General features: G+C 40.3%; 1 protein-coding gene across 38 annotated transcripts in view; it reads right to left on the bottom strand.

Annotated features, from left to right (window-relative positions):
• The window catches only part of RIMS2 (regulating synaptic membrane exocytosis 2), a 366,091-nt gene that overhangs the window by 12,894 nt on the left and 340,390 nt on the right, over positions 1-12,807 (bottom strand). Inside the window, exon 1 of one of the 38 annotated variants that reach the window (XM_080646619.1) lies at positions 11,261-11,745. The exons of the other annotated variants lie outside the window; for them this stretch is intronic. Within the exon in view, the coding sequence (XP_080502745.1) occupies positions 11,261-11,402 (142 nt within the window). The 5' untranslated portion in view covers positions 11,403-11,745. Of the gene's footprint in view, positions 1-11,260; positions 11,746-12,807 lie in introns of those variants that run through there. 38 annotated transcript variants of the gene reach the window in all.

The following is a 12,807-nucleotide window of genomic DNA, read 5'->3' as shown; positions in this document are numbered from 1 at the left end:
GAGTAGTACCTATTATATAGAAATTCTTCAATTAATGACACTGTTATTAATTGGGAATCAGTAAACATGTATTCTAGGCCAATTTCCACCACTAATTAGCTGGCCCTGTGGCCTTCTCTGAGTCATATCCCCTCACTGAGTCTCTGGTTCCTCATTTACAAAAAAGGAAGGGGAGGATGACAGATGATCTTTGATCTCTTAGCTCTGAAGTCTCCTAGTTTGTATCATTAGTGTATGACCAAGACCATGGTTAGTAGCATGCATTGAGGAAGATAATGCTACTCCTTGTCACCTGATGGAATCAAAGAATTCTAGGCAATATGCTAGGCATTTATAAGAGCTCCTTAAAATATGTCTTTTAAATGTACTTTTATCTGATACATATATAGACTTATTTAAAAAGTAAATGTGTTTCAGTACCACAAATCTTTTGCATCATGTTCATAATAAAAGTAATTTAAACTAATATAATTCATTTAGTGTTCCAAATGCTCTGTCATGTTGTTCAACCTGAAAACTGAACCTATATAACACTGAAGGTTCTACATAAAGTGAGTGTGGTAGGCAGAATTCTAAGATAGCCTCCATGATTATGTTACTTAACATGGCAAAAGGGATTTTGCAGATGTGATTAAGGTTACTAATCAGTTAACCTGAAGATTATCTTTGTGGGCCTAACATATACACATGAGATCTTAAAAAGCAAGAGGGCTTTCTCTGGGAGGTTCCAGAAAAGTCAATCAGGAAGATCTGAAACACAAGAAGGATTCATGTACACTTATACTGGCTTGAAGATGGAGGGGACTCTGTGGAAAGGACCCCAGAGCAATCTCTAACAGCAAGGAAACAGGGGAGCTGGATGACCCTGGAAGCAGACTTTCCTCCAGAGCCTCCAGGCAAGAGCTCAGCCCAGCCCCGCCTTGATTTCAGCCACATGACACACTAAGCAGAAAACCCAGACATGTCAGGTATGACCCCCAGAACTGTGACTAATGAATGGGTGTTTCTTTAAGCTGCTAAATTTGTGGTAATCAGCAATAAGTACTTTTTTAGATAGTTATTAATGGAGAGATCTATGAAAATAATTTATTATAACCACAGGAGTGGACCACCTACAATTATTTGTAAGAGCTCAATAGCCACAATAAAAAAGTGTATATTTATTAAAGTATATATACACACATATCTTACCTATCTATAAATGCATAATGTGTGTGTGTGTAAAGATGTTTAAAAATACTCAGGTAGCAAACTATAGAACTAAGGCCCAGATTATGTTGTAGAGCCCTTAAACCACTCACTCTCCTGTTAGGTATTTTAAGCCAACGTGCATTTGGAGAAAATGCCTGCAGGTAAAAATCAAGTTCTGAATTGCAAAACATCACAGGCAGAAGCTGAACACAGGAGGCGCCCCTGTTATTCTGCTCTGCTCAGTATGATGACTCATTTACTTGGCACAGGCTACATTCAAAGAAAGCCTCTTGAGTAAATAAACTACCAAAGGGCCAGTTTCCCTAACAATATCTGAAAACCAGAAAACCCCGAGTGACTTCACAACAAAAACCAAAAGGTCCTCTTTGCTACCACACATTTGGAAATCTCCCAAGCCCCCAAATGAGCTCACCATGAAAGGCCAAACTTAAAGTCACAGTGACCTCTTTCCAAATCCTATCTCCATAGGTCCCCCCCTGTTTACGCTCCCCTGGAAGATCTCATCTCCTATTGCAGACAGACTTACTTTAGAGTCAGAACTTTCTTTTTTTTTTTTTTTAATATATTTTATTGATTTTTTACAGAGAGGAAGAGAGAGGGATAGAGAGCTAGAAACATCGATGAGAGAGAAACATCGATCAGCTGCCTCCTGCACAGCCCCTACTGGGGATGTGCCCGCAACCAAGGTACATGCCCTTGACCGGAATCGAACCTGGGACCCTTGAGTCCACAGGCCGACGCTCTGTCCACTGAGCCAAACCGGTTAGGGCGAGTCAGAACTTTCTTGATGTTAATATGCAAAATGACTTATGGGGACAGGTTTGACAGGCTGGTAGATTCTGAAACCTGACTTTAACGGTTAGCTTTGACTATAATTTATGTCCTTTGAGTTAATAAGGCACTCTATTTGCATTTTATTCAAAACTACCAATTTCCGGAGTGAGTATAATTTGGAGAAGCCATTTTGTATTACATTTAAATAATTTTAACAATGCATTAAAATTAGAATTCCTAAAATTACTGAATCATAGAATTTCAGAAGCTGTCTTTGGGATCCAGTGCACCTTTGTAGTTTATGCGCTCCCTTATTGTAGCAATGAGAAAGCTGAGGCCCAGAGTGGCTAATTCCTCTTTAGTAGCTTTTCATCTTTAAAAACCAGTAATAATTTCACATTGCACTTGAACTCCCACTACCTCCAACTTGCAAGTATAAGAATTGCCTCCAGCACTCTCCCCACTCCATGGTGGTCACTGTGGCCATAACTTCCCATCTACAGAGTTTATATCAAGACATGAAAGAGGTTGATTTATTTTCCTATTTTGTCCTACAAGACCTCAATATGGGGACAGTATATTAGTATATAAAAGCTGTGCACTGATATTTATGCTTGCTAGAGCTTCTAACTATAAAAAATATAACTAAAATCCCTGAAAGTCTAAACAAAATAGGGACAACTCCCTGACCATTTCTTTTGGGCTAATTCAGGATCTGCATTAACAATTAAAATAAAATAGAATTTAATAAAATTAACAGTTGATTTTCAAAATTGTTTCAGAGTTTAGCACAAATTCATTCATTCCAACAGCTTTTACAACTATTATGAAAGCTATGTAGTTAATAGCTATAATACAGTTAACTACAAGCAGAAGTCACAATTATGGTAGATATTAGGGCTGTTTAAATAGATTCACTTTTCTCCCCACCTCTGAAGCAAGGTGGGGTCATGTGACTTGCTTGGCCAGTGAAATGTGAGCAAAACTGGTCCATATAACTTCAGGGCAGAAGCTTCAACAGCTGATGTGTGACTTACCACATCCCTCCCGCCCCCCGCCTGCTCTTTGTGGACCCAGATAGCAACATGTTCCTCCATCGGCCTGGGAAGAGCATGCCATTTTAGAATCAGACAATATGAGTTCAAGCTCTAGTTGGCCATTTTAGAACTCTGGGCAGGTAATCTCCCTTTCTGAAGCTGAGGTCTTTTGCATAAACTCAGGATCATATTTAGCCTACATCACAGAATATATGACATGTAGTGGTCTTTAATGAGTACTGATGAATAAGGATCAGATACCATAATCTGTATAAAAAGTTTGACAACTGTAAAATGCTATACAAAGTCTGATTTTAAAAATGACTGAAATAATGTAAAATTATCCTAAACGTGCAGGAAGAAAAGTGTGTATAAATAAGTGGGATCTTGCCATCCAAAGGGGAAAGCCTTCTGACCAAATTGAATTAAGGGGTTCCCTTCCCACCCAAACCCATTGCTTTCAAATCAAGGTGACTGCCATTGAATTGAGAGCAAAGGACACAGAGGCTAGAAACTAAAAGAACAATAACTTGAGGCTTAAAATCTTTGTCCAGTGAGGTGTTTGACTGGAGTTACCCACACTTGAAACGAACTGGAGTCAAAAAGACTGTAAGCCTACTGAATTTTTGAAGGACCTGCATAGAAAAAAAGAATTACTAGCCCACATACAAAAGTCTGTTCAACCCCTAAAGTAACTACTGAGTTTCCTAACCTGCACTAGCAAGCAGGCAGAAAGCTAGAGGCCTCCTCTTCAGTGTAAACCCTGTAGCTTCGAAGAATAAAGGACAAAGAAACACTTTCCAGAAAACAGAACCAAAAGTGCCAAGTGAGTAAGCCAAGAAATGAATCCTGTTTTCAACCTTCACCATTACTTCTGAGTGGAATTTTATCATTTCTGTGGATGATGGATTGCTTTGTGTTCCCATCCTCTCCTTTCGAAATGAGAATTTTCATTTGGTCATCCTGTTGTTATGTACCATTTAAATTGGATGTATGGAAGGCAGATGACTTGTCTTTCTTGGTACAGGTCACTGTAACGTGAAAAGCCAAATTTGGGTGTGAGCGAGAGGGCTGCACACCACTCAAAATCCTAGGTTTTAGTCTGCACGCAGTAAATGTACGACATTTTAAGGTTGTCTTTCTGGGGAGGAATTGACTCTATTCTATATGTAAAATAAGAGTGTGCATGGATATTTGTGTGGCCAAATCTGCAGAAAATGTTAAAATTAAGAGTCATATTCTTTCCCTTAGCCTTCTCCCATTGATTCCCACCCCCACCTTTCCTGTCTACTTATGCTTATTGAGCAAAGAGGAAAATAATTAACAGCAAACTAGTATTTTAAAAAATTAAATAGGTCAGTAAGACGAGCTTAATAACCGCCCCTCCTCATTGGTAGTTACTTTTCATTGTTAAGTAGATATTTGTTCATGTTTTCGGCTCACCAGCATTTGAACACTCTTCTTACGTACGAGAAATGTCTCGTTCTTCAATTGTAGAAGTTAAAATTGTCAAGTATCATTTTAGTGCAGGAGCACAGGACCAAGGTTCTGTTAATCAGATTCCAACCACTGTCTCAAACTTGGAATCTGAAGCTACTGGAACAAAGAAGCAGAGGCACCACAGGCTTCCATTCTAAGGAGGGCAGAGGCCACAATATATAGTTTTTGGGAGCGACCCTGTAGCAGTGACTCAACATCAATGTTGACACCGGTACATACTGTGATGTCTGTGCCCAACAGAAGTGGTAGTTCTGCAGGGCTAGTTCTGCAGTATGATTTGGGGCAACATTCCTAACCTGAAGGGCAATTAGGCATGCATGTACAGTGGTAAAAGAAGAATAGAAAGGCATGAACAAAGATTTGGAGGTAAAGAGCAAGAAGGCTTAGTTTCATTGATTCACTTAGTTTCACTGATAGTTTCTAAGGGCTGTAGAAGGCAGAGAAGCTATCCTATGGAAGAACCAAATTGTTCAACTCTGAGTGCCAAGCCTAAGGCTTCATTTAGTGGGAGATGGGAATCCACTGAAGATTTTAGAAGAGTGGTGTCAACATCAAGATGATGTTTAAGGGAATTGATAGAGGCAAAGAAGTTAGATAGCAGTGGGGAGATCCAGAAGGTAGAGACAGCAGATTGAGAGACTCAGATGATTTCAAAGGTGAGCTAATGTGGTTCTAAACTATCAAGGTGACAATGGGGATGGGAAAGAAGGAAAACTGAGAAAAGAAGTTGAGAAGGAAGCATTTCCTTGATAGAAGTTGCCAGCTGGTGGCACATATTGGTCAATAGGTACACTTTGTTTGGACCAAATAATGTTAAAATTTTTCATTTATGTGCCAACACTTTAAAATTTAAATGTTTTAAGTAACATGCAGATTTATAGCTTCTCTTAGAGGAATAAGTCAGAGTAGATTTGCCAACCCTGGGCTGATATTCAATTTGGCATCAATCATTTAGAACTGAGGACTACCATTCCTCGATGGACGGGAAAGCTTCCTCCAGCTTCTCAGAGTCCTTGCTCTTCCCTTTTGCATGATAACTGGCCTATTTCACTGATAAATGGTGCCATCCTGGCCCCTGACTTATAGGAGTTACAAAGGAAAAACCGATGACTGAAATAGCTAAAATAAACATTCCTTTCATTTTAGTCTCATCAGGCAAACTCTAAATCTTAAGAAATGATACTTCAAAACTAGAGTTGATAATCATTTTTATGTTAGCCTTTTCTTCAATTGCTCAAATAGTATTATATATCCATAGCATTAAGTAAACCCCCATCTTCTCCAATCACACACCATTACAATATGAGATAGAACAAATGTATAGACTGATCTTGTGCGATCAATAATCACATGTAAGAACAGCAGAGAGCTTTTACCTTAAACCATACTCTTTGGAGGCAATGGGGTGCTGCCATTACAACTTTCTAATGGGTGTTTGTAAGTCACTTCGTACAAGCTGTCTCCAGAGGAAAGGCCATCCCCATGACTAGTTTTGAATTTAGTGAACATACTGAAGGCTGAAAGCAAATTTGGGGTTTAACTTGACTTTTGTAGTAAAGTTTCAAATTGCTTTAAGGGTACTGTCTGGACACTTGACAGTGAACGATTCTGAATCTTCAATTAAAAAGGTGATATGTGATAAGCACTCCGAGTGAAACTGGTGTTCACTTATTTTCTTTAATTCCAAAATCTTTTGCCTCACCTTATCTGCCTAGAATGTAAATCTAACAGAAAACCATTGTATTATTGCTGAATATGGTATGGACTCATTTAGGAAATGTTTTATTACACATAATCATCAACTAGCAAAAAATAATATCCCCTAGAAAAGATACATATTTATATTATAAATCTGTATCCATGTCCTGTCCCTATTATTGGCATTTTGAAGAAGTGTAAATCTATGATTATTGAATTTTAAAAAGTCCTAATCAAATCACATTATAATTTAAAAACAGTATAAATGTAACAGATATTATGTCTTGTCAGTTATACTGATATTCAGCTTGCAAAGAATGGTAGGACTATATACTGTTATTAATAGATACTGGATACCTATTGTACTAGGCATGATGTCTGTTCTTAGGAGGATTACATTTAAGTGTATGGAAACTTTTTTTATTTTAATGAAACATGGGCAAAGTGCTAAGCTCCATTTTAATCAAATGGGGCTGCTTATTAAGAATGAAGTATGTTATCATATACAAAGATTAGAACAAGTTGTCTTTTATACTCTTCTTATTGGTTGCATAGCATCTTAAAGAGTAGGGGAAAATTAAATAGGTCTTTCTATCATAGTCTATTTAGTTCCTTGTATATTAATTCCTCATAGCTTCACCATCATCTGCAAAGAAACTTCCTTATCTGGTGATTTTGAAAATATTTGGTTCTTTGATGATTTTCTTGCAACTTAATTTTCAAGCTCGTGGCATGTAAAAGAAATTAAATGAGCTAATTTATTCAGTTAAATATTATTGACAGGATCTGTTCTGTATGGTTGCCAAGCCATATTTTTAACCAGAAGAAGCAGTCCACAAAATCAAGTGAATCAAATTCATCACAAATTATACATTCAAAACTAATTAAGAATAGCTTGCACAGGTAAATTAAGGTAGTTTCTGAGAAACTAGACCTACCAAGTATTAGAAAATGAGCCATTTTCCTACATTATATGACCATGCTATTTGGCCTTCGGTCTATGGGTCGGAAGTTGTGGGTTTGTTTTTCCTACTAAGAATGGTATCTTTTTCCTTAAAATGGTTCCTTCTTTCTCAGAATTACCCGCAATGTTTGAAGCCTCTATATGCAGTAATATTCTATATTAGGGAAGTATACTCAATGTTTGGGCTAATTTATATAGTGAAGATAACACCATTTAGGATTCAGTGATAAAATCAGTAAACATAATTTATAAACTGTTAAATATAGCAAAGTACTATTATTGTTACTTTTATTTTTTAAAAATAGTACTCAGAGCTTTGAAATATACCCAAGAACAAGAAAGCAAAAACTCAAATTATGTGAAAAAACCCCTGCAAGCTTACAAAAAAAAAAAAAAAAAAAAGACCAGTCAGCAATCATAAAGACCAGTCAGCAATCATAAATTATGCCTGTTTCATCCTCACTGAAAGCAGCCCCATTGAGATTTATAATCCATGGCCACGTTGTTTAACTTCTCTAAGTCTCCGTTTTTACATGTGTAAAATGATGAAAATAATAACTTCCTTGAAGAATTATCACAAAATCAAAGAAATGGGGCACAGAGAAGGTGCTCAATAAATGGTAACTGTTATTATTGTACTTATTTTTTTAAGAATATAGCATATTATAAGAAAATCCAGTGTAATCATAAAGAAACAATACCCAGAGTAGTTAGGATTATAAACCCCAGAGCCGGATCCGGGGTACAGATCCTAGCTCCACCTCTTGCTGGCTGTGGACTCTGAGCAAGCTGTTGTAAAAGGGGTGGGGGAGGCACGCGAGAGACTGGGCTCTGTCCCTGATGCCGGAATTCATGTTTAACTCTCACTTTCCCAGGGCATCCTTCTCTAACTCCTAAATGAGGTTTTCTTATCATCTTTTATTGCACTCTGTACTTCACCTTCCTAGTTACTCCCATAAATTCCTATTTCCAGGAGACTGAAAACACTAAGAGGGTAGGGAGCATATCCACCTAGTTCAGGGACTAGCAAAGCTCCTAGCACATAAAATAACCTCAATCAATAATTCTACATGCACAAATGCGTGGGAAGAACATGGTCTCTCCATCAACTTCTTGGCACCTCTTTTGTAGAAAGGTAATGTCTGGACACACTGCGCAAGAATGAAATGAGAATATGGGACTGGAAGACAGAGTACTTTGAGGTTATTTAGCTATGGCACTATTTCCAAAAAGACAAAAAATAGGCTAGCTTCACAACCAGACTGGCTTACTGAACTGATCTACTAGACCAGTGGTCGGCAAACTGCGGCTCGCGAGCCACATGCGGCTCTTTGGCCCCTTGAGTGTGGCTCTTCCACAAAATACCACGGCCTGGGCGAGTCTATTTTGAAGAAGTGGTGTTAGAAGAAGTTTAAGTTTAAAACATTTGACTCTCAAAAGAAATTTCAACCGTTGTCCTGTTGATATTTGGCTCTGTGGACTAATGAGTTTGCCGACCACTGGGCTAGATCACTTCTCTTTATAGACAAGTTGTTCTCAACCAGTGTGAAGTTCATCTGTTGCGACGGATTTACTTTGTAAGTCAGAATGGGTTTCACAGTTATGACTATAATAACATATTCTTGAGTAGGCTCATGAGGGTATGTTATCCACATGAACTTCATGTATCCTCTGTGGGTTGTTTCAATAAAAAAAATTGTGAAGCAACACTGCTCCAGGCCATTGATTTCTAACTTTTACAACTCTGCAGGGTATGTTGAAATACCCTAAAAAAAAAAAAATCAGGACTTTCGAGGGTGGTAGAAATATTGAGAAATCAAAAAAGCAAGTTAGGATTTCTTCTGTTGGCTGTAAAAGGACAGTAACCCAGTGGGAAGAACTCTCATTTATAGAAAATGCCTCCTCTCTAGTTACCTGTAAAGAACTATATGTTTCATTTTTTAAATGCTGGCTTCCTTATGGAACATTTTGTCTTGGCAATTCAAGAGGCCATACTATAGGACAAAAATCTGTTCCAATTTAGCCATGTGTAGATGTAAGGATTTCCTTTGGGACCAGTCTGCAAGAGCCAAAGTTAGACGAATGTACCTTAAATTTTGAAAATCTTCACATTTATATAAGCTTTTTTCTTTTGGTCACAAAAAAGGCTTTTAGGATGGTACTTTGTAAATCCAACAATTCTAGTTACAGCTTAATGATGATAGTTTAACTGAAGCAAACTCAAGACTGAGGACCTGGTGTAAAAAAATTTTTTGAGAAACAAGTCTACAATAATGTGTTTTATTTAAATGTGATTTTCAGGCCCACCTGGGTTCCAGCTTCACCACTACTAGGTATGTGACTGTAGCTGAGTATATGTAAATAGTGATCCAGTGTAGGCTGAAGCTGAGTGCATAGCTTGTCTTGTTGACGGCCTGTGTTCAAAGGTAACTCATGCCTACTGTCTGGGTGAACATGGGCACGTTTCTGAACCTCTGTCTCAGTTTCCTCATTTGTGAAATGGGGATAATGAAAGGACGTATTGCTTCTCACGGTTGTCGTGGGCCTAAGAGATTAAATGCATGTCAAGTTCTTAGAACAGTGCCTGGCTAACAATAAACACTGAAATTTTTAGCTATAATTATAATCACTTGCTTACCTAATTTGAGCTTCTACATTCTTGACGTGTTTACATTTCCCTGAAATTTTAAGCATGTAATTATCTATAATAATAAAAGCGTAATATGCTAATTAGACCAGACGTCCTTCTGGACGACCTTCCGGGCGAAGCCGGGGCTGTGAGGGAAGCCTGGGTCCCGGGTGCCAGAGGAAAGGAAGGCCTACTCTTGCACGAATTTCGTGCATCGGACCTCTAGTAGAAAATAAATGAAATGTACACGTGCACACAAGAACAGCAAAGGATTACCATGAAAAGTTTAAACCATGTTTAGGGAAGTACCCTGATATTAAACCTGTATTGATCAATAGCAACCTGATATTGCAGCAGTAAGCTGGAAGGAACTTGGGTAGCTCTAACTAGCCAATTATTTTGAAGGCCACTTTCAGACACACTATTCCTCCTTTGTCTTTCACTTCCTTGTTCCCCACTGTGCAAAACAGAGGGAAAACTTTATTTCTACCTCTTCTGAGAGCAGGTAGTTAGTTTCTTCCAAACCAAGCCTCACTACAGATTCCCCAATAAGAAATCATTGATGGTCACAGAAAAAAGGCACAATAAATCCCGTTATGTACAATAGGGTTTACATGATGATGATAACTTCTGTATTTATGGGTAAAGGCGAACACAATTTACAACTAGTATATCAATAAATTAATAAACAGTATCTCCAATGTTGGGACGCTATTATTATTCAGCAGTCAGTTCTTACTTTGAGTTACAAATTATATTTTTAGTGTCAGTTAAAACTTACAGGGAAGTTCTTTATAAAGAAAACATGTTGTGTTATTCAAAACTTTATGAAGGACTTGAAACCACTTGGTGAAAAGTTTGAAACAGTGAGTCCCCTCGCCTGTTTTTCTCATGAGCTTAATTATAAAGGCATCGCTCCAACACCAGAGACGGACCACCAGTGGTCAGAGTCACAGCATTGTGTGCCCTGTGAACAAAGTTCCAAGTCTCCACAGCACAACCCGCCTCTGGTGGTGTCAGCCTTCACCTGTGCATTCTGGGACGCCTGTTTCAAAGTTTTGCTGCTACCTTGAATTTTTGAGCATTTCCGTCCTCGGGCTTAAATGCAAATACCAAGATGACGGTAAACAAAAACAGAGCGGGGAGCACCCCGCAGGCGCCGCCTGCCTCCCACCAGTACCCATCCCCATTCAACTTAAAAGCGCTTGGTAAGTCCACGCACTAGGAAAACAGCTGCCCAAGGCGGCGCTGGGGAGCTCTCCAACCACCAGTGGCCAGAACTTGGCTCAGGTGGCGCGCTCCGGGGCTCCCCCGCCCCATCACAGTCTCCGAGATCGGAGGGGCAGGGACCCTGCTTCTTACAGTTCTCTCCCCCACCCACCCCCCAACTACCGACTCCCCGAGGTTCGAGATGTAAACAGACAGAAAACCCAACTCCAGGCTCACCTTCCTCCTCCTCCTCCAGGGAGTTCATGCAGGGAAAGTAGCCGGCCAGTGCCTCGAAGGAGGCGGAGAGGCTGCTCCGGCTCTGGGAGCGCTGCATGGAGCGCCCCGCGGCGCCGGCGCCCCCCAAACCCTGTCGGCCCATCTTGGACGAAGACCCGCTCTTCCCGCGGTACAAGATGCGAGGCGTCTTGGCGGCTGGGGCGCGGCGCCCGCGGCGCTTCGGGGGGCCGGGATGGGGCCGCGCGCGACCCTGGGGTTCTGGCCCCCGCCTCCCCGGCCCGGCCCAGACGTGGCTTTCTGGGCTGCCGGGACCTCCACCTGTTGGGCAGCGGCCAAGGAGAGGGGATGAAGGCGGGGGCGGCGGCGGGCGAAGACGCAGCTGCTCGCAGGGTGAGTCCGCGGGCTCGCCGGGAGGGCGCTGAGGATCCCGGAGGCTGTGGCTGCAGGAGGCTCGCTGCCCGCCGCGCGTCGGGAGGTGCTGCTGATGCTGCGGGGTCCGCCAATCAGCAGCCGGAGGGAGGCGGCCCAGCACCTCGGCGGCCCGGGAGTCCGCACCGCAGGGTCTAGGCTGCTTGGACCTGAGTAGCTCGTGCTGTCTCCTCCCCCCTCCCCGCCCCGGCCCGCGTGGTTAGGGCCAGAGAATGGTGATTGATTAGATGCAATTACGTTAGGCATCGCAGGTGGGTAACAGAGCAGGCACGTTTCTGAAAGTCACTTTCCCTTCCCTCAGTTTCGCATACAATATTACTGCTCCTTATGCATCGACCGGAAATACTGAAATTTCCCCCAATTCATTACACAAAAGCTTCCCAGTTCTTAACAAGTTTCACGAAACCTAGAATTAAAGCTTCCACTTTTACCTTTCCTCTATTAAAAGGATAAAAAGTCAACAGAGGGAGAAAAGTTTTGTAAAACAATCAAGAGCCGGAAAAAGCGCCAACAATAAAAAGTACTATGATACTGATCAACTTTGCTTTAATTTCATAAATTTTTAATGCTTTCTTCCTCCAAATTAAATAATCTGCTACCTATTGTTGCCATGAATGACAATAAACGCTGTAAGGCTTCAACATCTAAATAAAAGGTAACATCTTCTTAACATAAACTTGGAAGCAACACAGACATACCAGATAGAAAACAGTTTATAAGTGAAATGACATGTTCCATTCTGCAAACTGCAAATCTCTACCCCAGACTGTAAAGCAACTGCAATTCCATTTTAATAGGAGTCAGAAGACTGCCCCCTTTTTGTAACTTTAGACAAGCTACTCATCCACTCTATTTCCTATCCAGGGCGGGTGGCAACGTAGGGTACAATGACTCCAGTCCTAACCTGTCACAGCTGAACTGTTGGGTATGTGTAATAGGGAATTCAAAGTGCTCTATAAAATGCAAATTATACAATCTAAAATGGTTCTTTTCATACAATAAGGATTTCCTGAGTAAATTGAATAAGTGTTTGAATCTCTCAGTATATATATATATATATATATATATATATATCTCCCAAGTTCTTTGCTCGCTATCCTGAGAGATTCAAACACTTA

The sequence above is a fragment of the Plecotus auritus genome, assembly GCF_963455305.1.
Source record: "Plecotus auritus genome assembly, chromosome: 11".
Classification (NCBI taxonomy): Eukaryota; Metazoa; Chordata; class Mammalia; order Chiroptera; family Vespertilionidae; genus Plecotus; species Plecotus auritus.
Note: the sequence above shows the minus strand (reverse complement) of the source record. Positions and strands in the feature narration are given on the sequence as shown.